Below are 27316 nucleotides of genomic sequence, written 5' to 3'. Positions count from 1 at the left end.
CTTTTATCCTAATCTAACTTCTGTCACTTGTGAGTTGGTTTTGATTAATTAATTTTTCCCCTTTATGGGCCATAGTTTTCTGATTCTTTGCATGTTTGGTAATTTTTTATTGGATGCCAAGTTTTTTGGTATTGTATATTTTTATATTCTAGAACTTTTCTTGAATTTTGTTTTTCAGTAGTTAGGTTACTTGTTAATAGTTTAATCCTTTCAGCCCTTACTTTTAACACATTGCAGACCAGTAGTTTTATTGCTAGCTTTACCCAGTGGCCAGATAAGTTTCTATTGAATGAGTACAAAAATGTTTTACATAAATGTTAAAGGCATGCTTTAAAATTAAATACCCATTGCATTTTGAAGTCATTTATTACATGTTCTTACAAGTTAATATCTTTAAAAATACGATACTTTGTAAAACACTGTATAATATGAAGCAGGAATTCTCGTGATCCGTCCGCAATGTGTTAAGATTTGTTAAGTGAAACCAGGGTTGGTTTTAGTGTAGGCTAATCTTCCTCTCCCTGAGGCAGCACCCCTTTGACTCTGCCCAGTGCCCTGTGAACCCAGAGCTTTTCCGGTCTGGCTGTGGGAACAGGCAGAGCCCGGCCCTGTGTGAGTGCCGGGTGCTGTCCTCTCCAGGCCTTTCCTCTGAATCTTTCCCTGCTCTCATGGAGCTTTCTCACTCACTCATGCTCATTCCCCTGAATACTTAAGGGGACCCTCTGCAGATCTTCACATTTTTCTCTTTTGTGCATAGTTTGTTGTGGTGACCTCTAGCTGTTTTAGTCTCTCCAGACTCCCAGTTTCATTCTATCAATTCGGGGTACCAGGCTTTGTGTGGGTCCCCTCCCCGCACTGCAACCAGGAAACTCCCTCAAGGCAGTAAACTGGGGCAACCCTGACACTGACTATCTCTCTCCTTTCTCTGCGGGTTCACTCTTTATTTCCTTAGGTCTAGCGTGTTGCAGACCATTTGGTTCATATATTTTATTCTTTTTTGGTTGTGTCATTTGGGAGAGTAAATCTCTATTATTCCATTTGGCCAGAAGCAAAGGTTATATGATTTAATTTTATTTAACATTTTGGTCTGTTTTTCTTTTCTTCCAATTTGAACTACTCATTCTTGAACACCACAAGTCAAGTTGGGTCTAGTGGGTGTTCAGGGCTCAGATGGAGGAGGGCTCTTCATGTCCAAGAGGTTCTAAAGTTTCTAAATATGTGACTTCAGTTTAAATATTTAGGTGATGTACTTAGTTTCCTCTTTTGTGAGTTTAGTCATACATAAGAACTGTCCTCTAATGCTGTACCATGTGCCTTCACATGAAGGCACAAAAAAAGGTTCTTTTTTTTTCATCCTAGTCTGCTCCTCACTTAGACTTACAGTTTTATTTGGCTCGTGTCCTTCATCTCTGCCAGTTAAAACTATGTAATCAATCCTTGCTCTGCAAGTCACTTAGACCATTCTTAGAATAGTGAGCAGTACACTCCAAGCCTTCCTCTCTTTACTGTATATGATAGTGTGACACCAAAAAAAGTAATGAACACATTTAAATTATTTGTGATACATAAACAGCCACTGACTTTCATAGCTGACTTAATCAGAAAAACTACCTGATATAAAAATATTAACTTAGACAAATGTTTAAATCTTAGATTCTAAAATCGACTTTTCCGTTCTCCATTGTCATATGGCAAGTCGAACTAACAAATGAGAAGTTCTCCTGTGGGTCTCAAAATCACGTTTGATTTTCTCCACCATGTTTTTTAGCCTGCTCTCAAGTATGTGTTGTATGCACTGGTTGGCTTCGTGGGTTTTGTAACCCATTACGTGCTGCCTCAAGTCAGAAAACAGCTGCCGTGGCACTGCTTCTCTCACCCTCTGCTGAAGACAGTGGAGTACAACCAGTATGAAGTTCAAAGTGAGTATTTCAGTAACACCCTTCTTTTCACTTCTCTTGGTTTCCTCTTTTCTGTTAACAGGTGAAAGTTAAATAGTATCATCAAGTAACACTTTGGCTTTGAAGCTGTAAAGGGTCAAACAAAGCAGGATGCTTTTATTTTAGTTAAGTAAAATATCAGTGATACAAAGCCAAATTTCCACAAAATAAAATGTCTTTCTTCCCTCTCTCAGTTGTTCTTCACAGACTTCATTGATGCACCTTCTGTGCATATCTGTGACTTTTCTTTCCAGTCCCTACTCTTTCCTTTAATTTTTCTTGCCATGTGCAGGCAGCACAATCTTCTTGAAGGGTTCTATTTTTAATATTTTAACTCAAAGCTTAGGGGGAATAGAAAGGTCTTTGTTTCTGCTTCCACCAGAGGCATTATGTCCTACCACAAAGGGTATAAAAGAGTTGATGAGGAGAAAAGTAATTAAAACTTTTGTAGTTGCATTATTCATTCTGACTTGGGATAAAGTATAAAATGACTCAAAAAGAGGTGGAAGGCCCGTCCACTAGGCAAGGTTCGTGCTTGCCCCTTGACACCCTGACTTTTCTTTCATGACTTAAATACTCAGTCCTGTTGGCCCCATGCATGACCTGTAATAGTCATCATTTCAGAGAAATACAATAATAAACCTTCATACTTCTGTCATTCATTACATATTAGTAATTAAATAGGCCAGTGCTTGTGGAGACGAGGTGGCCGAGTGGTTAAGGCGATGGACTGCTAAATAGGCCAGTGCTTTTCCTCAAACTCTTTTTCAGTTTGTAATTTACTATAGAGAGGAAATTCCTCAGTTGTTTGAAGATGTTAACTTCCTTAGAGAACTGAAAGCTTTCTATACCAATCTTGACTTTATATTCTCAAAGCACATTTCCTAGGCCTTTAGCAAAATTGCTTCAAGCATCATGTCATCTTGATCACCAGTTTGATCCTGGAGAGAGAATGAAATAAACGCTAATGTGTAGGTTCCAGTGATAACACTACAGACCTTTTACATAATGTGTACTTTTTAGATAAGGGAAAATGACATAAAATTGTATAAGAATCTGTACTGATCCATTTTTACCATCAAGAAAATAACTCAGAATGATGTTTTTTTTTTTTTTTTATGAACTATCAGTATTGCTTTCATATGTAAATAAGTATATCTGGTTTGTTTTAAACAGCAATTTTCATTAGAGTAAATCATTGATCATATTGTTTTTTTTCATTTTTTATCTTAACATTTATTGTAAATCTTTACAAATTTTGAATCAACATCTTTCACTTATTGAAGGTACTAAGTATTTGCAATGTTGACTTTTCCCCCCTTCTACTGATTTTAGCAGCTGAAGGGAAAATATTCATTAGAGAACATCCTAAAGCCTGGTGACATTGTTTTCATATAGCTAGAGAACTTTATTTTAAATATTTCAGTTTATCCTAGATACTTTGTCCAATGAAATAATATTAAAGTATTGAAAAAATATTGACAATGAAAGTGACTAGTACAAAATATGTGAATAAAAAGCATATTTTCATATATCTTCTGAGATGTAGTCTTATGAGGTATGTCTAGGATTTTAAAAACAAAGGGGCAGTCTAATACTTTAGTAACTTTTTCTCTAAAAGTTATTGGCATAAGTGAGAAAGAGTTCTAAGAATTAAAGTTTAAAATAAATCTCATCTATATTTAAGTCACGTATAAGTTGTGAAGTTGGATGTGTTTCAGTAGTCATAGAAGTTGATGATTGAAGTACTGGATTTCTGAATTTATCTAGAGTAGAGCTGAATTTGAGTTGTAAAATTTTCCTTTCTCATCCCATTGCTTTTATACGCTAGATGATGTGGTCTTGACTTATATTTCCTTATTAGATGCAGCCACTGTAATGTGGTTTGAGAAACTTCATGTGTGGCTTCTTTTTTTGGAGAAGAATATCATCTATCCATTGATTGTTCTTAATGAACTGAGTAGCAGTGCAGAGACAATTGCTAGTCCAAAAAAACTGGATACAGAGTAAGTATAATACTCCTCTAATCTAAGTTGGACTACTGGGGACAGTCAGAAGAACTGTCTTAAAGTTATTCATCAAGTTACAAGTAATTGAGTGTCTTTTTGGAGCAAGACACTGTGAGATAAAATCCAGGTGGGCCCTAACTCGTTCAGTGGATAGAGCATCAGCCTGCTGACTGAAGGGTCCCAGGTTCCATTCCAGCCAAGGGCACGTGCCCGGGTTGTGGGCTTGATCCCCAGTAGGGGCGTGTAGCTGATCAGTGATTCTCTCATTATTGATGTTTCTATTTCTCTGTCCCTCTCCCTTCCTCTCTGATATCAATAAAAATATATTAAAAATAAAATCCAGGTGAAATTTTGTGTATGACTTTTCTTTTCTGAACATCTGTTTTGCTCTTGAACAAAATTATGTTTTCTGAACATCATTTCACTACTCCAGACATCTTATTGTCGATTGATACTTGCTGAGAGGACACTTATTAAATAATGTTATTCTTTAATATTAGATGGTAAGTTTGGAAAATTGTTATTTTTGTGAACTGTAAATCAGAACATATACAAGGTGGGGAAAAAGTGGATTTATAGTTATATGTGAAACGCAGTTTATTCTTGTATTATTATTTAGTAACTAGAGGCAAGGTGCATGAAATTTGTGCATGGGTAGGGTTCCTAGGCCTGGTCAGTGATCAGATCGATCAAGTTCCCCACCTTCCCCACCTCCTTCCTTCACTTCCTCAGTGCTCTGCCACTGCTGCTATTGGGTGCCTGCCATGGTCCTCCCTGCCCCCTGGTGGTCAGTCTACATAGTGAGTGATTGAGCTCCCAAGTCTGCTGGTTGAACTCCCGAGGGGACGATTTGTATATTAGTCTTTTATTATATAGGATTATTGTATTTTTTCCATATGAACAATTGTGAGTCTATGTTTGCCCCACTCTGTGTAGTTGGCCTACCCACTAGACTAGGTATATGTTGTTGGTGGGTAAGTGTTAATATTTTTTTATGTGCTAAATGCTATTAATGTTAAAGCAGTAGAAAAGTTGAGAGACTGGAAAACCAAATATCAGAATTATAATACTGCTAACTTGTTTCTTAAACTGATTTATAAGAGGATAAAAGTCATAATGCATATTATTAAAAGTGAATATTATAGTAGTTTATTTTTGGATGTGATTTGCTTAGCTATATAAATTGTTTTTAGAAGTTTAAATTTGTTATCTATATTGCAAACTTAGTAAATAAAATGGTGCTTTTTCTGAAGTTAGTAGATATTCCCGAGTTTTCAGTCATTGGTTGATGAGTTGTGCTGTCTTTTTATTCTAGACTAGGTGCTTTAATGATCACCATTGCTGGTCTGAAGTTGCTCCGATCCTCCTTTAGCAGCCCTACATATCAGTATGTCACAGTTGTCTTCACTGTGCTCTTCTTCAACATTGACTATGAAGCATTTTCAGAGACCATGCTATTGGATCTCTTCTTCATGTCCATACTCTTCAGCAAGGTAATTCATCACTAGAGGAATAGCCCTCTCTGTAAAAAGCACCTCCCCAAGTAATGCACTGCTAGTGAGGATTATCCTTACATTTTATTCATGACATTATCTTTTAAGTAATACCTTTCTTCATTTAACCAGTTATTTAGGAGCATATTAGAATTCCTAAATAATGCTAGTCATTGTGACCCATAAGACATACTTCTTGTAATAGCTAAGAAAATAAGGTTAAGTTAAATGGAACCATTAGAAAAACACCAATAAGTATATATATTTAAATATATAGGGTCTTCCAAAAGGGGGGTGTAGTTTGTGGATAATTTCAGAAATAGACATGGTAACAATTGAACTGGACTGTGGGCTTCTAGATAGATGGAGAGAGAAAATAACCTGAAAGCTGATTGAAGATGGGTGGATACCCAGAACAGTCAGGCCATGTGAGAGCAATCAGAAATTAATTTGATAAGGACAATTGTAGAATGCTCTGAAGTTTACGAAATGGTTCTAAAATTTGCTATCCACCATAAGAGAGGTGCTTTTAGTCCTTTTATGAATGAGATGGTAAAATCTGGCCCTTCTGCCTTACCATTCCAAGGACATTTTTGCTGAACCACACTACTTTTCTAAATGAAGTTTGTTGTGCAGTCAGGTTATTTGTAAGTTAAATAGAGCTTAGATTTCATGTTAACGCTGACCACATGCAAAGGACTTTGACATATATTATCCCATTTGATAGGTAACAGAGCTGAAGCATATGAGCAGCTACAAAACACAATGAAAGCCCCATTTTAGGAAAGTTAGCCTGGTCAGCCACATTTGGGATGAATTGGGGAAGAGAGAACCTGAAGGTATGGAGAACAGCTTAAGAGATTGTGACAGTAATTTAGATGTGATAGAGATCTGACCTAGGATGGGAACAGTACACATTGGAAACCATTAATCTGAACAAGGTTTTAGTGATGATCAGTTTCAAAATATTATGCTAAATATTAAGCTAAATAATTTCTAAAATATTGCAATATTATATTTGCTCAATCACTAATTTGTATACATTTTTTATTATTTATTTCCTTTTCTAGTGAGCATGGTTAACCAAAGGAGGAAGCCAGAAAGTTAATCAGAGAATTGTTTGTATAAAGAAGCATATGGTGTCTCACAAATTTAAATATTTAGATTGGAAATTGCATTGTGTCTTTTTATATTGGTTGGGGAAAAAGTGAAAATTGCAGTAAAATATAAACTAAATAATCCTTGAAATAGAGTCACTGCATTTACTTGTATTAGTTTGGATTTTCTTAATGCTTTCATTTGTTAAGCAAATTGTTTTTGAGAGCATACCCTGTTCAGAAAAAGATTTGTCCTTAGAAGTTTACATTTTATATGGGTACTTGAGAGAACTTACAAGCTATATAATAAGCAAGTAATAACTAAGGGTTCTCTTTAGGTAGATTTTAAAAATATATATATTTTATTGTTTTTTACAGAGAGGAAGGGGGAGGGATAGAGAGTCAGAAACATTGATAAGAAAGAAATGTCAATCAGCTGCCTCCTGCATACCCCCTATTGGGGATGTGCCCACAACCAAGATACATGTCCTTGACTGGAATCGAACCCTTCAGCCGATGCTCTATCCATTAAGCCAAACTGGTTAGGACTAGGTAGATTTTTTAAGATACCATTGTAAAATGCACTATTGATTTAATAGCCTTTAAAGAAAAAATTATTCTGAATGTATACAAAAATATTTTTACCCACTAACTACTTAGCTGTGTAATTGTTTATTATTTTTTTCTTCAATATTACAGTCAAAATTAGAGCACAGTCTCTTTTACCTCTAGACTCTGGACAGTTTTCTGAATCACTGCTTTTAGCAGTTATAATGGCATCTTGATAGTATACATCCTGCTTTTACTTTCTGTCATCCTGAACACATTACTACCCAAAATCACCAGCATAGTTTGGGGCCATGACAAAGAATGCAAGGGTTCATCTGCATTTTCTAATTGGTTGAAGTTATTTCTTTTTTAAATTGAAAGCTAAACAGATTCATTGTGAATCAGTTAAACCATTTAAATATGAGATGTATGAATCATGGCACAGAGTGAATCAGAACCTCTTGCTTTTAAGATTCTGTGATCTGTTTGGAGAATTGGGCCTTGTCCTGCCTAGCATGCAGAGGCAATCTTGGGCATGTATACTAATTTTGTTTCGGTATTGAAGACATGTTCAACAACAAAACAGATCCTAATTTAAACAAGATTTAAAAGTGTTTCCATTGACAATAACAACTGAGATTACATGCAAATGCTTAATATATAATACATGTGAATTCTTAGGCAAACAGGCAGTGACACTGTATTACAACTTCATCCTCTGCCTGGCCACTTTTAGATTTCTTTGGTCTTTGCATTTAAAACATACCCAGTTTGCAGAGCACTAAAATTCGAGGGAAACATCTTAGAATCAAAATATATATGCATTACTTTAGCTTTACAGACATCTGGATTTTCTATCTTTCATTATTTTGTTTGTTTAGTATTGAATGGCTAATAGTGGGCATAGAATTTTTTGAACAGATGGAACACATTTCATCAGTCAGCTAGCTGTCTTTACTTAAAAATATATAATGTCTTAGAAGTTGATGTATCTTTTTTATGCAAATGGCAAATAATGTCAATACCATTTTTCTACTAGGTAGACAAACATTTTAGGGTGCTTTATTTTATTTTTCAAATATCCAATATGTTTTTTACTGATTGATTTTTTCTTTTTTCCTTCTACAGCTTTGGGAGCTCCTTTATAAACTGCAGTTTGTGTACACTTACATTGCCCCCTGGCAAATTACATGGGGTTCCGCTTTCCATGCTTTTGCTCAGCCCTTTGCAGTGCCCCGTATCCTTATCATAAAAGTTTTATAAGAAAGGGCAGTCATACCCTTGATGAAAATGTTGGTTTGTAGGGATAACCTTTCACAGGCCTAGGACATAGGTTACCATGTGATAAATTATCAAAAACTCACCATTCTTTGAGTCCACACCTATACTGACTTAGTTTAACATGTATTAACATCTGTGCCCCACAGATCATCTGGACATGAGAAAAGTATTATGGTTTTATAATTAAATAATGCTTATTTTAAAAATTATGTTTATATATATGAGTACTAAAGTCCGAGAATTTTTTAAAGTCATTTTTTAATTTTTCAATTAGAGCTAACATACTGTATTATTTAGTTTCAGGTGTACATCCCAGTGATTTGACATTACATAATTTATTCTCTTAGATCATCCCGATCTATCATGAATTTTCAATAAATACAAAATGTGTTTAGAAATATTTTTAAATGAATGAAGATACAAAACATTTTTGATAATCCTATGTCTAAAATCTTCTATTCTCATCATTTCTTAAAAGTACTTTATAAATAAAAGTAAAGGTTAGTGACCCACATAAATTTTGGAATGTAGATTTTTTTTTTTTTTAATCTGTAAAGTTTAGGTTCATCCCCTGAAAAATTAAATTCAAGTATCTCTACCCAGAAGTGACATGTGGACTTTAATCAAATACATGTTGGCAGATATTTATTTAGCTCCCTTCCAACGATGGTGCCTTTCATCAGGCTGTGTCTACTTGTAGCCGTGTGCTGTCTAGTGGCACCTTTTCCTCTATTCCTCTCATGAATGTTATTTCTCTAATTGCTATAATTGCAGCGTGTTTGTGAGGTGGGTGTGTGTGTGTGTGTGTGTGTGTGTGTGTGTGTGTGAGAGAGAGAGAGAGAGAGAGAGAATGTGTATGTGTGTGTGTGTGTGTGTGTGTGTGTGTGTGTGTGGTTTGTGTATACTCGGATGGATATTAAGGTCCTTAACCAGTTTTCTCATAGATTCAGCAATGCTATTTGTTCAGGCTGCTGTATCAGCCTTCTTTTCTACACCACTGAACCCCTTCCTGGGAAGTGCAATATTCATCACTTCATATGTTCGACCTGTGAAATTCTGGGAGAGAGACTATAAGTGAGTAAAATAAAGCATTTGAAAGCCAGTTTTATCTTTCATATTAGAAAACTATTGACAGCATAATTTTATGTAATCCAGGATTGTTAATTGTTAATTTTTTTTGTTAAATTACTTTGTTAAAATTTTATAAATACTTATAAAAGTCTCAAAATTATATAAAATTAGTCTACGGCCATACCACCCTGAACGCGCCTGATCTCAAAATTATATAAAATTAGAAGAGTCAGAGAATAATTACTCTTTCTTAACCTTTTTTCTATTGATAAGATTTTTAAATTACATTTATTGGGTTACATTAGTTAATTATAAGATTTTAAAACATATTTTTAGTTGGATATACTGATTTTTCTGTTTTTCCTTTTAGTACTATTTCTTAGAATTGTTTCATGTTAATAATACTCTGAAGTGTTATACTATACTAGAGGCCTGGTGCATGAAATTTGTGCTCAGTCCAACCTGCACCCTCTCCAATCCGGGACCCTTGAGGGATGTCCAACTGCCTTTTTAGGCCCAATCCTGCTCACATGCCTCTGCCTGATTGCCCCTAAATGCTTCTACCTGATCACTCCGTAACCACTCCCCTGCCAGCCTGATTGATACCTAACTGCTCCCTTACTAGCCTGTTTGCCCCTAACTGCCCTACCCTGCAGGCCTGGTCACCCCTAACTGCATTCCCCTGCAGACCTGGTCACCCCTAAATGCCCTCCCCTGCAGGCCTGGATCCACCCCAACTGCTCTTTCCTGTAGGCCAAGTCACCTCCAACTTCCCTCCTCTACCGGCCTGGTCACCCCCAACTTCCCTCCTCTACTGGCCTGGTCATCTGCCCTCCCCTGCAGGCTTGATCGTCCACAACTGCCCTCTCTTGTCGGCCTGGTCCCTCCCAACTGCCTTTCCATGCTGGCCATCTTGTGGCAGCCATCTTGTGTCCACATAGGGGCAGCATTCTTGTGTGTTGGAGTGATGGTCAATTTGCATATTATTCTTTTATTAGATAGGATTAGATGGGATAGAGACCTGGTGCCCAGGTGGGGGCCCGCTGATTTTCCCTGAAGGGTGTTCTGGATCAGAGAGGGGGTTCCCTTGGGGCATGGGTTGGCCTGTGGTGGTTTGCAGGCCAGCTATGCCCCCCAGTGACCTAAACGGAGGCCCTAGTATCTGGGATTTATTTATCTTCTATAATTGAAACTTTGTAGCCTACTGCTCGCCCAGTGGCCACAGCCATTTTTGTTGGGATTTATTTATCTTCTATAATTGAAACTTTGTAGCCTTGAGTGGAGGCCAAGACAGGCTAGTGGTGCAGGAGCTTGGCTTCCTCCATTGCCAGGAGCAACTCTAGCCTCCTGCTCTCTCCAACTCCGTAGCTGCCACCATTTTTGTTGGGATTTACTTATCTTCTGTAATTGAAAGTTTGTAGCCTTGAGCGGAGGCCTAGGCTGACCAGCATTTGCAGAAAGCTTGGCTTCCTCCATTGCCGAGGAAACCCAAGCCTCCTGCTTGCTCTGTGGCTGCAGCCATCTTGGTTGGGTTATTTTGCATACTCACTCCTGATTGGCTGGTGGCTGTGGCTTGTGGGTGTATCATAGTGATGTTAATTTGTATATTACTCTTTTATTAGATAGGTTTATGTTTTTTTCATGAAGCTCAGTTTTCAGTGGCCATTTTGTCCATGAAGTTTTTTCCATTTAGGCTTAGTTCCTTGGGCTCTTTAATCTGATGCCTAAAGATTATCCTTTTATGTAATCTCTCCAAATTTCTTTTTTCCTCTTAAGTTAAGAAAGACTATCTGTAAGGGAACTAACTGAGTCAGGGAGCTTAAACATTTTATATGTATTAACATTGATTCAGAAAAGGCTTGTACTGCTTTGTCATTCTACTGGCCATCTCCATGACTGCGTTTTTCCTACTCTTTCACACGTTGGCACATATAGGTGAAAATGGTAGTCTCACTATTTAAACAGTGAACTAGCTTACGGATTTGAAACTTTCGCTCTGGTCTTTATCTAAAAACCACACATGGTGTTTTTCCTTTTGTGTTTTTAATATTTTAGTGTTTTTAATATTCTGTGTTTTTAATATTCTGTTCTTTTGGGACAAGTTAAATTTAGCCCCAAATTCTATCTGTGGCTACAATTCTTAACCTTCCTGGTCTCAGAAAATTTTTACATTCTTAAAAGTTACTAGGACTCTGGACAGTGCTCCTCAGCAGTTAAAGCATGGACCACACACAGTTTGATTCCCAGGCAAGAGAACGTACCTGGGTTTCATGTTCGCTCCCCACTCCAAGTTGGGGCAGGTGTAGGAGGCAGCCAGTCGATGAGTCTCTCTTACATCGATGTTTCTCTCTCCCATTCCCTCCCTTTCACTCTATCTGAAAAGCAAAGGAAAAATTATCCTCAGATGAGGCTTGACAACAACAAGTTATTGCAAGTCTCCAAAGAGTTTTGTTGTTGTGGGTTTTATCTACCAATACCAATATTTACTGTATTAGAAAACTTAAATTTAAATGTTTATTATTTTAAAAACATTATTTTTAAAATAACATTACAAATAAACAAAAATAACATTTTTGAAATAAAAATAACTAAATTTTCCATCCCATTAAAACAATCAGTGAAAAGTGTCATCTATACTAATAAAAGGGTAATATGCTAATTAGACCAGGAGATCTTCCGGACAAAGCCATGGTGGCGGGGCTGAAGCAGAGGCAGTTAGGGGTGAGCAGACCAGCAGAGGGGCCAGTTGGAGGAGAGCAGGTCAGCAGAGGGGGGGCAGTTGGAGGTGAACAGGCTGGTGGGGGAGCAATTAGGGGCAATCAGACAAGCAGGCAGAATGGTTAGGGGCGATCAGTCAGGCAGGCAGGTGAGCAGTTAGAAGCCAGTGGTCCCGAATTTCGAGAGGGATGTCCGACTGCCAGTTTAGGCCTGATCCCACATTTGGACATCTCCCCAAGAGGTGCCAGATTGGAGAGGGTGCAGACCGAGCTAAGGAACACCCCTTCCCCATGCACATATTTCGTGCACTGGGTCACTCATTGGTTTATAAATCTCTTTAATGTCTGGCTTAATAAAAGACAGCTCAAATCCTGGCCGGTTTGGCTCAGTGGATAGACTGTGGGCCAGCGGATTCAAGGGTCCTGGGTTTGATTCCTGTCAGGGGCGCGTACCTCATTTGCAGGCCAGGAGCATTCAGGAAGCAACCAATCAATGTGTCTGTCTCACATTCGTGTTTCTCTCTCTTCCATGCTTTCTAAAACTAAATGGACAAAACATCCTCCAGTGAAGAGTTTAAACAAACAAACAAAAAAAAACAGCTTAATTCTCTTTTTTGCTGCTGCATTCAGTCTGTTGTTGTCATGTACTGTTTTGGTTGAAGTATATGAAGAAAATCTGGCCTCACAGACATAGTTGGAAAAGAAAGAATTGTTTTGATTGCCATTTTATTCAACTGTGGATATTCTTTGATCTTTCAGTAAAAGTCGACAAATGGTTTGTTTTCTAAAGATTAGTTGAAATGTGGAATCTAAAGCCATATCCATGAATTTCTGGAACTATGTTACATCATAATCTACTGAAAAGTCTAACACTTTGGATGGATCTTTTTACCTACGTATAATCTTATAACATCTTTTATTGATCATTTAGAGAATATTGCTTCACTGAATAATGTAGAGCTTCCAAATTTTGACATATTTCAGTATATAATATTTTTTAAAATGTATTCATTCATATCACCTCCAGTCCCAAAAGAAAACCATATTTGAGTATTGAGATACTACCAAGCTCATGGTGATAAATATAAATTTTCCAAAATTCTAATTTTTGCTTAAAAACCTTTATTATTGGCAACAGATGTGCCATCCTTGTCAGTTGTTTTCTTTGAAATGGCAGACTTGCTGTCTTCATTTTTGAGAAATGTTTGTCAAATACTTAGGGCTGAATTATCATAGTTTATCCAACAGCCATTCAAGTAAAAATGTCTCCTGTGAAAAAAGTACCCAGTGCAGCTTATAAATCCAGCAGTTCCCTCAAGATACCCACCCTACTCAGCATGCAGCAGAGGTGCTATACGCGCCACACACTGTATTAGAAAGAGGGCTTGTAATTTAACAAAATTAATATTTGTTCATTAAGAACATTTTAAGGTAGAAGTTGAATTTTTAAAAAAATATATTTTATTGAGTTTTTACAGAGAGGAAGGAAGAGAGATAAAGAGTTAGAAACATCGATGGGAGAGAAACATTGATCAGCTGCCTCCTGCACACCCCTACTGGGGATGTGCCTGCAACCAATGTACATGCCCTTGACTGGAATTGAACCCGGGACCTTTCAGTCTGCAGACCGATGCTCTACCACTGAGCCAAACCGGTTTCGGCAGAAGTTGAATTTTTAAAAATACATATATTTTTATTGATTTCAGAGAGGAAGCAAGAGGGAGAGAGATATGATAGAAACATCAATGATGAGAGAGCATCATGGATTGGCTGCCTTCTGCACACTTACTGGGATCAAGCCCACAACCCAGGCAGGTACCCTTGACCAGAATTGAAGCTGGGACCCTTCAGTCCGCAGGCTAATGCTCTATCCACTGAGCCAAACCGGCTATGGCTGGAAGTTGAATTTTTATTTATTGTATTTTGTCTTGTGCGTGTGTGGCAGTAACAAATAGTACAATCTGGTGCCCCTACCTTGATTCATGTTAAAGCACTAGCAGTCTTACCCACCTTGATCTGTACTATCAGTGCAATTGCCATCACAGTGAAAGAAACAAATAATTGCTTAATATTATTTTGGAAATTGGTTTGATCTGGAAAATTCCCTGGAAGGATCTTGAGTTTCCTACTCGGGGTTCTGTGGACCACGTTTTGGGAACCACTGTTAAAAGGAACACTGAGTATTAATAGATGTTACCTTCCCCTTGCAAAGAATTTTTCATGCACTGTACATCTTTAAGATCTATAAAGAGTGTGGTTTTTTTTTTTTTTTTTTTTTCTCATCCTGCTCAATTATGTTTTTCCATTAAACTCAACAATGTTTCTACACACTGTTCAGTGACACACCAGTTAGGAAATAACTGCTGTGTTTTTGTATGATGGATATGGGAAAGTGAAAAAATCCTCTAATATTGTGTTACTGCAGAGTTTTATCAATATGCTAATCATAGATTTTTCTCAGCAATAGTCATAAAGTGGTAATATTTATTTCATCAATATTGTATAGTAGTTTTTTCTTAATAGGCATTTTTAAATATAAAAAAAATGACTAAAAATGTTTTATTTTGCCATCTTCAGTACAAAACGAGTGGATCATTCAAATACCAGATTGGCTTCCCAGCTTGATAGAAACCCAGGTAACAGCTCTTTGTGAATCAAGAAGCCTGTCGAATGAATTTGTTACATATATATTTCACTCCCGACTTGTTAGGAATCCTGTGTGGGTTCCAAATGGTCACTTTTAAACAAAATACCTTTTGTTTTATTTTGTTTACTTTAGCAAAATATACATGACTTAGAGTATCTACAACTTAGATATCCATATTTGATGAAATGTATTTTAAGAACACTGAATGGGATAAAAATTGCCATTCAAAGATTATTCTTACATAGGTTAAAGAGTAGTACATGGTCAAAGTAAAATTGGTTAGCTGTCTTGAATACTATGTAATCTAACCAGTATATGTTTTTATTAATATGTTTTGCTTCCCCCCTTCCCTGAATGTTTAGGTAAATATTAATTTAGTTAATTGACATAGAAAGGTCATGTAGGAGGGCCAATAGCCATTCAACACAGGGCCTTACTGAGTAGCACTTGGTAGTGTTATCATTTCTAACGTCTGGTTCTTGGTTTTGTCGTTTGGGGAACTTTTGTTGGCCCACCCATTAGTAATCTGACACAGAAAGTGTGAATCACATTTCTCCAATCACAGAAAAACCAATGTATTAATTTACTAAAAGAAATATTACTCCCAAATAGACTGAAATACTTGTATTCATTTGACTCGAAAATTCCTTGCAATGCTATCTACTTAAGAAACTAAATTATAATAATCAGATTAATTTATAATTATAAAATAGGATTAAGGAGAACTAATTAATTGATATCAATGGCTGTCATTATCACATTCTAGTAGATAAAACAACCATCTCAGCTCTAGTATGTCTTTGTAAGGGGCATGGAATTCTCACGATGCTGATGATGCCATTCTGTATATCAAAGTGGCCGTGTCCTGAGTTAATATGAATTTGTATGCATACTTTGTAGTGGTCAGTCGGAGCATTATACCATACCATTTTATTGAAGACAGAGTCTGGGGTTCCCCTTTCATTATTATTAGTTAGGTTGAGTTTAAAGGCACCCATTTATAGGTTATTGCCTTGTGTGGGTTATTTCTGAAGATGGTCATTTCATTTATTGGGTAATGTTTTACTCTTTTTTTTCCCCTTAAACTTTTGTAGATTCTTTGCTGCTGTTTCTATATATACAGTTTATTTATATTGAAAATTAGTTTTAGCCATCTCAATATATAAATTATTTTGACTGATAATTTATCTTTGTTTTGAACTATCTTGTTTGTTCAAGTCTTGTATTACCCATTTTCTTTACTAGTATGTCTTTTTAATATATTCTATTGATTTTTTTACAGAGAGAAAGGGAGAGAGATAGATAGCTAGAAACGTCGGTGAGAGAGAAACATCGACCAGCTGCCTCTTGCACACCCCCTACTGGGGATGTGCCCGCAACCAACCTACATGCCTCTGACCGGAATCAAACCTGGGACCTTTCAGTCCGCAGACCGACGCTCTACTACTGAGCCAAACCGGTTTCGGCACTAGTATGTCTTTTTGTTCTAGTTCTGATTTTCAGAAAAAAATCTCTTTTTATTTCTCTTGCATGGTTTTAACTATAAGGCATAGTTCAATAAACAGTGTTAGAAAAGATTATGGACTATTAAAAAGGTGGAAAGACCTTAGATTTCACCTACTCCAATTGCTGCATTTTATGGATGGGAACCAGAGATTCAGAGAGGTTACGTGACTTCTAACCCTAAATTCTGAAACTTTGGCCATCACTCTGTATTTCTTTTTTGTATAAAAATTGTAAGAGTTTGAATATTATTGTCCTTGTCAAAAAATAAAGATACAACCCTAACTGGAAATTAGTTTTAATATGTTTAACACTCTTATATATTCAAATAAAGTGATTTTAGGGTGAAATTTAACATTTTTAAAAAATCCCTTCTTGTAGGATCAGATGACAACAATCTGAATTCCATCTTTTATGAACATTTAACCAGATCCCTACAACACAGTCTCTGTGGTGATTTGCTCCTAGGACGGTGGGGAAACTACAGTACAGGGGACTGTTTCATTCTTGCCTCTGACTACCTCAATGCATTAGTACACCTTATCGAGATCGGCAACGGGCTGGTCACTTTCCAGCTGCGGGGACTTGAATTCAGAGGTAAGACAGACACCTCTTATTTCTATAATGGACTCCTGTGGTATCTGATTTTTCTGTGTTTACATTGCAAATCAAAAATTATAAAATTCGATCCTTAGTCTTTGGACTTGTAGAATGAGGAAAGTTGTTAGAGAGAAATTATTAGATTTCCCTCCAAAATTCCATATTGCAAAAAGATTCACTTTTGCAATATGCCATATATGTAAAGACAGTACCACTATTGTATAAGTGACTTGTTTTTCAGTGTTGCTGAATTTCTGTGATCTGTTAGATGGCTGACAGACTGCAGTGTGGTGTATTGTTAGGCAGAGAGTAGTTAACCAAGTTACTTTGTCTTTAACAGCTTTTTAAAAAATTATTATTATTGGAGTGAAATTCACATCACATCAAATTATCAGTTTTAAAGGGGACAAATCAGTGGCTTTTAGTACATTTATAATGTTGTGTAACCACCACCTCTGTCTAGTTCCAAAGAATTTTCATCTCCCCCAGATAAAATCCCACACCCATTAAGCAGTTACTCCCCGTTCCTTCACCAGCCCTCAACAATTTCGTATAAAACAAATGAAAGCATTTACACACAGAAAATCATGCATTCAGAAACATCAACTTAATGTTATCAAGTGCTATAAGTTGAATATCTTATAAGTATGAATAGAAATGTGTTTTTTAGGAATTGAAGAACGTCCTGTTAATGTATATCTTTCCAATCTAGGGAACATTTGGACTTGAGAGTTTTTAGAGAGAGCATGTGTTTTGATGTATTCTAAGAAATGCCTTGTGTGTTTTTACCTGAAATAAGAAATAAAGCATTTGACTAACTAGGGGATCAAATCAGACTTATACGCTGTTGTGGTATGGAATCACATAACAAATGTCGTATAATATCTTTTGTTAATGGAACAAGTGCTTCTCTAAAGTTGCTCCATTCATGGGAAATCAGAGTTTACTTGTGAGACACACACTCAGATTAAGGCAGTAAATGGTGATGTTTGTTATTCATTTGTAATCTATTTGTAGCTAATTCTTATTTTCTCTCTCTTGCTCACTCTCACTCTTGTTCTTCTATTCTTGTATTATGGACCTTAATTCCATCTCTTCTAGAGACTTATTTAGTGCTACTCAAATCTAATCCAACTGCTAGTAGACTCATTAAGAGTCAGCACCCACTCACCACTACTCCAAACACTGCTATGATTTCAGCTTTTTTTAAAATTGTAGGCACCTGAAGATTTCACCCTTGCTTTTAAACTTTTAACCATTTTTAAAACAAACAAACAAATATGTGTGGAAGGCTATTTTATCTAGCAAATAGTGAATTGAAAGGAGGTCCTTTTTATTATTTGCTCAATCTACTATATTGATCAGAAATTCTCCAAACCATGCTCTGGCCGGGTGGCTCGGTGGTTGGAGTATTGTCCCATATACCAAAGGTTGTGGGTTCAATGCCCGGTCAGGGCATGTACCGAGGTTGGAGGTTCTGTTCCCCTTTGGGGCATGTATGAGAAGTGACTAATCGACATTTCTCTTTCACGTTGATGAGTTTTTTTTTCTCTCTCCCTACCTTCCTCCCTTTCTCTAAAATCAATAAAAACATATCCTTGGGTGAGGATTCTTAAAAAAGAAAGAAATTCTCCAAAGAAAATTTGATCCAAATTCTGTCAGTCTCCCAAGGAGTTTCAAATAAAAATTTGGATAAATCCTTTGCCATTCAAATTCTTAGTTTGCCAAACAAAATTCAAATCAAACCTATTTGGGAACATAGTACCTCTTACTGTCTGATTCCTTGTTGAATGTGGATAGCAAGGGGTACCTGTAATTCTTCAGTCAGCTGGAATGACTGTTTTAAAAGGCAAACTTGATCGATGTCCCTTCCGTGCTTAAGTTTTTCAGTGGTTTCCCATTGCATTTAAAATAGAATTCAACTTCTTAACATGCCCTGCAACACTGCATGATCTGGCCTCTACCAGCTTCTCCAGCTAGCTTTATTGTATCATCTCATTCTTCCCACATTCTTGCTAAATTCCTTACTAAGGACTCCTATTGCCTTTCCCTTTGCCCAGAAAGTACCAACCATCCCCCCTCCTCCCACCAATCTCCCATCTGGCTAATCCTATAATTATCTTTAAGTAATAGCCTAACTGTCAGTTTTTCAGAGAAGCCTTCTCTAACCACCTGTCCTACATGATTATCTCTATTATTAATGCTAACCTATCTAGTTTTTATAATTTTATTTATTTTTACCAGTTATTTTCACTATCAAATGACTGAAAGATCTGGATATTGGTAGTAGATCCTCAAAGATATTCTAGAATCCATTTCCAAGTCCCAAAATTCTGTTTTCAATTATTAATAATTCCTGTGCTTACTGTTTTTCTTTTTGTTGTTGACTTAATTTTTTGAAGTAAAATGTATTATTTGAGTATGTTGGAGTAGAAAATATCCTTTTGGGTTCTTTTATTGTCTTTTTTTTTTTTTTAAATCCCCACCTGAGAATATTTTCCCATTGATTTTTAGAGACAATGGAAGAGAGAGGGAAAGACAGAGATAATATCGATGTGAGAGAAACACATCAATTGGTTGCCTCCTGCATGTGTCCCAACCAGAGCCTGCAAACGAGGTACATGCCCTTGACAAGAATCAAACCAGGGACCCTTTGTTCTACAGGACAACACTCTATCCACTGAGCTAAGCAGGCTAGGGCTAGAAAATATTCTTGGGGTTTATTTGGTAGCGTAAAAATATCCTGTGTTAATTCATACCTTATTTAACTTTCTGCTACTCTGAACAATGTTCCTGTGTCTTCTGAATTAATGTCAGAACCCTCTTGCCACATCTCTTCTCTAAAAGCCACTGTCAAAGTTAACTGCACAAATATAGCTCTTCGTGTTATTGCCTTTACTTAAAAACCTTTGACTGCCTTCCAAGAAAGAGGATAAAGTCAATATAAGGAGGTAACAAAACAAATATCAAACCTAAGGGATAGATCCAACTTCATGCCACAGTTTAAAAAACCCAAGCTCAGGAAGTTCCTTCTAGAAATTGAGTCATTCTTTTGACCTCTCTAATCTGTTCTAGCACATGGATAAAGAAGGAAAATTTCTCAATACTTTTTACAAAATCAGTGTAATATTGATACCAGAAGATGATCAAACTGGCTAAAAAAGTAACTATAGTTTAGTTCACGTATGATGACTATAGATGCAAAAATCCTCAGAACCCAGAATAAGCAAAACCCAGCAATACTTTAAGTACCCCTCACCAATTTAGTAATTGGTCCTTTTAAGTTAATTTAAGTAGTAAAAAAGCATATTAATAGAATTCACCTTCTTTTAATAGATCACGGGAAATAATGTAACATGATTCTCTCAAAAGATGCCAAAGGACATTTGATTAAATTTTATTTCCATTACTTCTTTGAAGAATGCTTATAAGATTACATATGTCCTTGTTCTGGAAAAAAATGTGTATGTTTATCTATCGTCATATCATGGGCAGGCATTCTTCTTACTGTCAAGTTCAGGAAAGAGTTTTTCTTATCACTACTATGTGTTATTATTTTGGAAGTGTTTACCAATATAATTAAAGTAGAAAATAATAGAATTGCTAAGGGTTCTAGAGTACTAATTGTACAGTTTATTAGTTTAGTTAAGCTTATCTGTTCAGTATCTTTTATCACACCACCACCACCACCATGACGGACTAGGTTTCCTGGCACCTTTTCTTTCAAAGCAGTGTGTTTTAAACATGGACGGTATATACATTCTCTCTAAAGGGAAAAAGAAAATGTATAGCGCCACTTGTTATTTTTATTATAATTAAATTTAATATATTTAAGTATAATCACTTTATAATCCTTATATAAGAATTTACAAGTTAAATAGAAGCAAGACCACATAACAAACTAAAAATTAGCTTCAGTGTGATGGGTGATATTTTGCTAGTATTAGATTGCTGTGAGTCTAATTCAATATTTAATCTAATTTTGTATTTTTACTTCAGTAACACTAGTGCAGAGAATGCTTGTTTGATGAATATCTTGTATAAAAGAACAGCACTTCAAAGCATTGTTTGCTAGTGCAGAATAATCAGTCTTCATACATACATAATTGAAACTTGTGTCAGCAGGTAAAACCCAAATGCCAGTTATGTAATCTTATCCATATTATTGGAATTGGCAACAGAAAAATCATTGTTGGAATTAGCAGCAGAAAATTTTTAATTATGTATTTAAGTTAAATTATAATGAACTATTACAAGTTATACAGCCAGATAAGCAAGATGTATATAATATATTGGCTTGCAGCGTGGATGTGATGCTGGTAAACAGAGCTCTCATTCTTTAAAGTTTTGCATGTCTCTCTGTATTCGGTGCCCTGGGATGATTCATTTCTCATTCCACTCTTCCTTTTCAGAATTAACACAAACCATGAGATATACCTTTACTTATTTGGTCTTCATTTGATAGTAATGCAGTTATAAACCCAGTTTGAAAAGCTTGGGAATTGGGAATAAAAATTAAGGAGGTTAGTTACTCTCTGGTACAAACCCTCAGCACCTTGAATGTGCTAATGCATGTTGTGATTCTGCAGGAGATGAATATGCAGTACGCATGGTCTCAGGAGCTTGCTGTAGTTTGTTAGTGACCATTCTAAGGCAATCAGTCACATACTTTCATTTGCTATAAAGTGTCTTCTCTCTAAATTTCTTGTCTTTAAAGCATTTGTTTTCCCACTTTCTGATTTTGTCCTCCCTTTGTTTGTAAGTGGTCTCTGTCTCTTTTTTTAAGGTACTTACTGTCAACAGCGGGAAGTAGAGGCTATAACGGAAGGTGTGGAAGAAGACGAAGGGTTTTGCTGTTGTGAACCCGGCCATGTTCCTCATGTACTGTCATTCAATGCTGCATTTGGCCAGCGCTGGCTGGCTTGGGAAGTCATAGTCACCAAGTACATCCTGGAAGGTTACAGCATCACTGACAACAGTGCTGCTTCTATGCTTCAAGTCTTTGATCTTCGAAAAGTACTCACCACTTACTATGTCAAGGTAGGGTATGCGTTTACTTAGCTCTTCTCAAAACTGAAGACTCTTCTTGAAAAAGATATCTCTATCTATCTATCTATCTATCTATCTATCTATCTATCTATCTATCTATCTATCCTGGTAGCCCTTGCACGAATCGCTGCTGCCCTCCTGTAGCTTTCCACTTGCTGCCCCGCTTTCCTGTAGGACCCCCCCCCCCCCCCGTCCCCCTCTCATAGCTTGCTGCTCTGCCCCCTCCTTTAGCTCTCTGCCTCCCACTTGCTTGCTGCCCTGCCCCCTCATGTAGTTCTCCTGTAGCTTTCCCCGCCCCTCCCCTCCTCCCCCACATAGCTTGCTGCCTTGCCCCTTCCTGTAGCTCTCCGCTGCCTACTTATAGCTCACAGCCTACCCCCCCCCCACCCTCCCACTGATCTGTGATCCAGTTGTTATAAGGTCAGTCGTTACTCCTCAAGGCATAATGATAATTAATATATCATATATATATATATATATATATATATATATCCTATATAATAAAGAGGTAATATTCAAATTGACTCTCACGTCCTTGCACAAGATGGCCACCACAAGATGGCTGGCATGGGAGGGCAGTTGGGGGCTACTGGGCCTGCAGGGGAGGGAGGAAAGTTGGGGAGAACTAGGCCTGCAGGGGAGGGCAGTTGGGGGGGACCAGGCCTTCAGAAAAGGGAAGTTGGGGTGACCAGGTGGGCAGGGGAGGGCAGTTGGGGGCTATCAGGCCAGCAGAGGAGCAATTAGGTATCGATCAGGCTGGCAGGGGAATAGTTAAGTGGTGACCAGGCTGGCAGGCAGGCAAGTGGTTGGGAGCCATTAGTCCCAGATTGTGAGAGTAATGTCCCAGATAAGAGAGGGTGCAGGCTGGGCTGAAGGACCCCCTGCCCCCAGTGCATGAATTTTGTACACCAGGCCTCTAGTATATATATAATTTTTTAAACTTGTGCTTTGCTTCTATGTTGTGATTTCCATTCTCTAGTATCCTGTATAGTTACTAAATTATACCTGTGAAGGTTTCCTCTGTTTTTTTTTCTTTCTTCAGTGTAACTTATTCATTGTTCATTAATATTAGTAGCTACCATTTGTAGCTCATATGTTCTAGGCACTGTGCTGAGGAATATACACACACATGCATGTATATATACGCATACATGTATCTTACCTAATTCTCTAATGTAATGTTACGTCCTTGTTTTACAAATAAACAAATTAATAATTAGAAATTTACTTGCCCAAAGACCTCTAACTAGCAAGTAAAGTTAGGGGTTTAAAATCCAGGCTTGTCTGACTCCTAAGCCCTTGCAATTAACCACTGCTTTGCACTACTTTCAACAAGCTGAATAAAACTATTACAAGATTTGAGTGGTCACCAGGATCACCTTCAGGTTCAATAGTTTGCTGTAAGGGCTCACAGAACTCAGCAGAGCCATTATACTCAGAGGTAGGATTTATTAAGGTGGAAGGATACCGATTAAGATCACCCAAGTAGGCACATAGGTTAGAGTCCAGAGATACCAAGGCATTCGTTGCCAGTTGTCCTTTTCCGGTGGAATTGCACCAACAATGCCTGGTTCTCCTGCCAACAATGTGTGATTAATACAGAGTGTTGTCAATCAAGGAAGCTCACCTGGTTCTCAAGCTGGAGAGTTATTTTTGGAGTGAAGTCACTTAAATGGGATTGGGCACCCACGTGGCCAACAATAGTCTCCAGCCCCCCTGGAGGGCAAAGCTCTAAGCCTCCAGGTGAACAGAAACTTTCAGAGCTTACCTGCCAGGACCCACGTGCAAAGCCCAAAACTCTTTGGGCAGGGTTGGTTTTGTTTGTTTGTTTTTGTTTTGTTTTCTAAAGATCTTGCAGAAGTACAGCATGGTTATGATTTGGGAGCTGGTAGGCAAAGCATATATTTTCAGGAGGAAAATATGTGCTAAATTTTAATGACCCTTATTTGAATTTTTCATATTTTGTGGTGTTACCTATATATAACACCTTATTTGTGCTGACCGGGGTGATCCTTGAATCTTCTATTTAATGTTTTATTAAACACAACATCAGGAAGATAAATAGAATGATTTTACAAATTTTAAATAAGTGTGTTTGGCTTTTTCTGTCTTAAATATGTGTATTTCTATTGCTTTATCAGCTGTAATAATAAAAGCATAATATGCTAATTAGGCCCGACAGCCAAACCACCTTCAGGCAGGGAGGGCCGAGCCCCTTGCACGAATTTATTGCATCGGGCCTCTAGTTAGATGTATTTCTGTAACTTCAGCTATGATCACAGCATCATTTAATAGTTTTCTGTGATAAATTTTTTCAAAAGAAATGCACCACAATAAAGGCTTTTCACCTCTCTTAAATGATTCTAAATTCAAAAGCCCTAAAGTCAGTAGAGTAGAATTGTTTTTGAAGTTGCCTTGCTGAATTTGTGGGTTGTAATTTTAAAATTATTAAATTAAATGTTTTTTTTTTCATCCAGGAAGGGCTGAGGTACATATTATTATAGCATTCTTAAGTTGTATTTTTATAATATTGAGCCAGAATAATATATTTTTGATTTCTACTATCAGTATAAACAGTTGGAATTTATTTACTGAAAATGGAAATTAATTCAATTTGTGATTTAGTTCAGATTTTTGCTTTTATCTTTTCCTCATTAGGGAATCATTTATTATGTTACAACCTCTTCTAAGCTGGAGGAGTGGCTGGCTAATGAGACAATGCAGGAGGGACTACGTCTGTACGCCGATAGAAATTACGTGGATGTGGACCCGACATTTAATCCCAACATTGATGAAGACTATGACCACCGACTGGCGGGCATATCCAGGGAGAGTTTCTGTGTGATTTACCTCAATTGGATCGAATATTGCTCTTCCAGAAGAGCAAAGGTAGAGATTATTTCATTTATAACTCTGAATCCGTCTTTCTAAAGGTGGGGAGACTATCTCTGCTTTTTATCATGAGGTCAATTTTTCCAGACCTTCCTATTTCTGACCTGTCTGGTTCAGTATGGTTGGGCCAAACCAACCAATTCTGCCAAAACAAGTTAAAGAAAGCGGCCTGCCTCGCTCTTTCACCTGCAGGGTCATAATCTCACCCTCTAATTACCGAGGCCTCCATCCTGTGCATGCACATTCCTATACACAAAATTAGGTTACAGGTCATATGCAGTTCCTTCTTAAATTCTACATTTTGGAGCACCCCACACACATACTCTCACACACCAGAATAATTTAATATCTTTGTCCTAAATGCAAACCAAATTCAAAGTGTAAACCAGTGCAGTTTAATAGCTTTATCTGTGACGATGAAAATGTTCTATGCTGATCCAGTGTGGAAGTTACTAAACCACCACATCTGGCTATTGTTAAACACTTGAAACGTGGGCAGTATGTTTCAAGTATACCAAACTCTCGGCACTTGGGCCGCATGTAACCCATAACAAATATTTTTGTGGCCGAGCCAATATAATGATATGTAAGAATCATTTTAATAAAAATTTCATAATTAGCCAAAACCAGTTTACCTCAGTGGATAGAACATCAGCCTGCGGACTGAAAGGTCCCAGGTTCAATTCTGGTCAAGGGCATGTACCTTGGTTGTGGGCACATCTCCGGTGGGGGGTGTGCAGGAGGCAGCTGGTCAATGTTTCTCTCTCATCGATGTTTCTAGCTCTCTATCCCTCTCCCTTCCTCTCTGTAAAAAATCAATAAAATATATATATTTTAAATTTCACAACTTAATTTTTACAATATTTTATTATACATAATTATTAATAAGGAACTCAACCGTTTGCTAATGACTGATGACGATAATTGTGTTGCATTTATTTCCTTTATGTGCCTTTCGCGCAGGTGCACCATTTCTCTCCACTAATATCACCAGTGAATATTTTAGCAGCCGATTGCCATGTCATTAGTCTTGGACTGACTTGTTTGGTGTGCACAACAGGAAATATTTTGCTTTAGGAGAACAAGAAAAATAGGTTTATTTGCATTATGCTTATTAATTTGTGCAGTTATTCAGTGTCTGATAAGTTAATGTTCAAGAAAAATATTAATTTGTATTAAAATGTTCTATTATTTTATGTTAACAATTACTCATTTCAGCTCTTCGTATTCAGCATGTCTCTATTGAAATAAACCTACGTTTCTATGAAAATTGAAGCTTCTGTTTTTTTTGCAGCCCACATAAACTTAAACCTTGTTTATTTGGCCCATGTTAGCCTTTGGCCCATGTTAGCCTTTGGCCCATGTTAGCCTTTGAGTTTGACATGCTTGACTTTTGACTTTCTGATGTTAACATGTATGAAAATCAGATAGTATGAGAGATTCTAATTCTGTAGGTCTAGGCTGAGGATCCAAAATTTGTTTCACCTTGGCTGATTGTAATTCAGCTGGTTTCTAGTCACACTTCAGGATAACTTGTCTTATCCTAAAAATAGGTGAGCTACAGACTTCACCAACTGCTACTTTCTGTCTAGGTCTCATGGCCCTCGTGACTTTCATGCTCCCCTGGTTAACACAATGTAACACAATCACAATGCCAAGCAAGGCCTGTGGTTCCAGAAGCTAATTCCTTCCAGCACTCTTGTTTTCCAAGCTAAGTCTGGTGTAGTTGAACCTCCGAGGTACAAGATTACTCTGTATCTCAGAGCATAGTAAGCCGCCTGGATAGCTAGCATCTTTGTCCAGGTCTGGGTGTACATACTGACTGTCTTTAGATGTAGGACGTGCTTTAGTCTTAAGTATATAGTTTTCATCAGATTTGGAAATACTTCAGCCATTATTTTTTAAAACATTCTTTTCTATCTTCCTCTTCCCTTTTTTGGAAATTCCAGTTATATTCATATTGGGCTGCCTGATGTCTATAACTCACTGATGCCTTTTGCAGTCTCTTTTGCAAAGTTTCTATTGCTATGTTTTAAAATCACTTATTTTTTTCTTCTGCATTGTTTAATATGCCATTAATTTGTGTAACATTTTTTTAAAAAAATCTCAAACTTTGCATTTTTGGTATCTCTTGAGGTTTAACTTGTCTTTTATATAAATCTTTCATGTCTTAGCATCATGTCATTCCTCTATCTTTTTGAAGAACTGTAATAACTTTTTGGGACAATTTTGATTGAGTGAGTGATTAATTGGTTATTCTTTTATGGGTCATATTTTCCTGCTATTTTATATGCCTGACAATTTTTTATTGGACTTTATGCATTTTACCATGATGGGTGCTGGATATTTTTGTAGTTCTATAAATATTGTTGACCTTAACTCTGTGACAATTAAATTCTTTGGCGACAGTTTGATCCTTTATGAGCTTGTTTTTAAGCTTTCTTAGGAGGGTCCAGCCATTGGTCTGGAGC

General features: G+C 37.0%; 1 protein-coding gene across 6 annotated transcripts in view; it reads left to right on the top strand.

The window, feature by feature from the left end:
• Nucleotides 1–27316, top strand: part of PCNX1 (pecanex 1) — a 145769-nt gene that overhangs the window by 97695 nt on the left and 20758 nt on the right. For 5 of the 6 annotated variants that reach the window (XM_084891969.1, XM_084891973.1, XM_084891972.1 and 2 more), the window contains 9 exons: nt 1769–1919; nt 3802–3943; nt 5262–5439; nt 8214–8322; nt 9311–9440; nt 14732–14790; nt 16686–16901; nt 21691–21944; nt 24612–24842. In XM_084891969.1, coding sequence (XP_084748095.1) covers nt 1769–1919; nt 3802–3943; nt 5262–5439; nt 8214–8322; nt 9311–9440; nt 14732–14790; nt 16686–16901; nt 21691–21944; nt 24612–24842 — 1470 coding nt within the window. The remainder of the gene's footprint in view (nt 1–1768; nt 1920–3801; nt 3944–5261; nt 5440–8213; nt 8323–9310; nt 9441–14731; nt 14791–16685; nt 16902–21690; nt 21945–24611; nt 24843–27316) is intronic. The other variant, XM_084891970.1, reaches the window with a different exon arrangement.

The sequence above is a fragment of the Pipistrellus hanaki genome (genome assembly GCF_964339955.1).
Source record: "Pipistrellus hanaki genome assembly, chromosome: 1".
NCBI lineage: Eukaryota > Metazoa > Chordata > Mammalia > Chiroptera > Vespertilionidae > Pipistrellus > Pipistrellus hanaki.
Note: the sequence above shows the minus strand (reverse complement) of the source record. Positions and strands in the feature narration are given on the sequence as shown.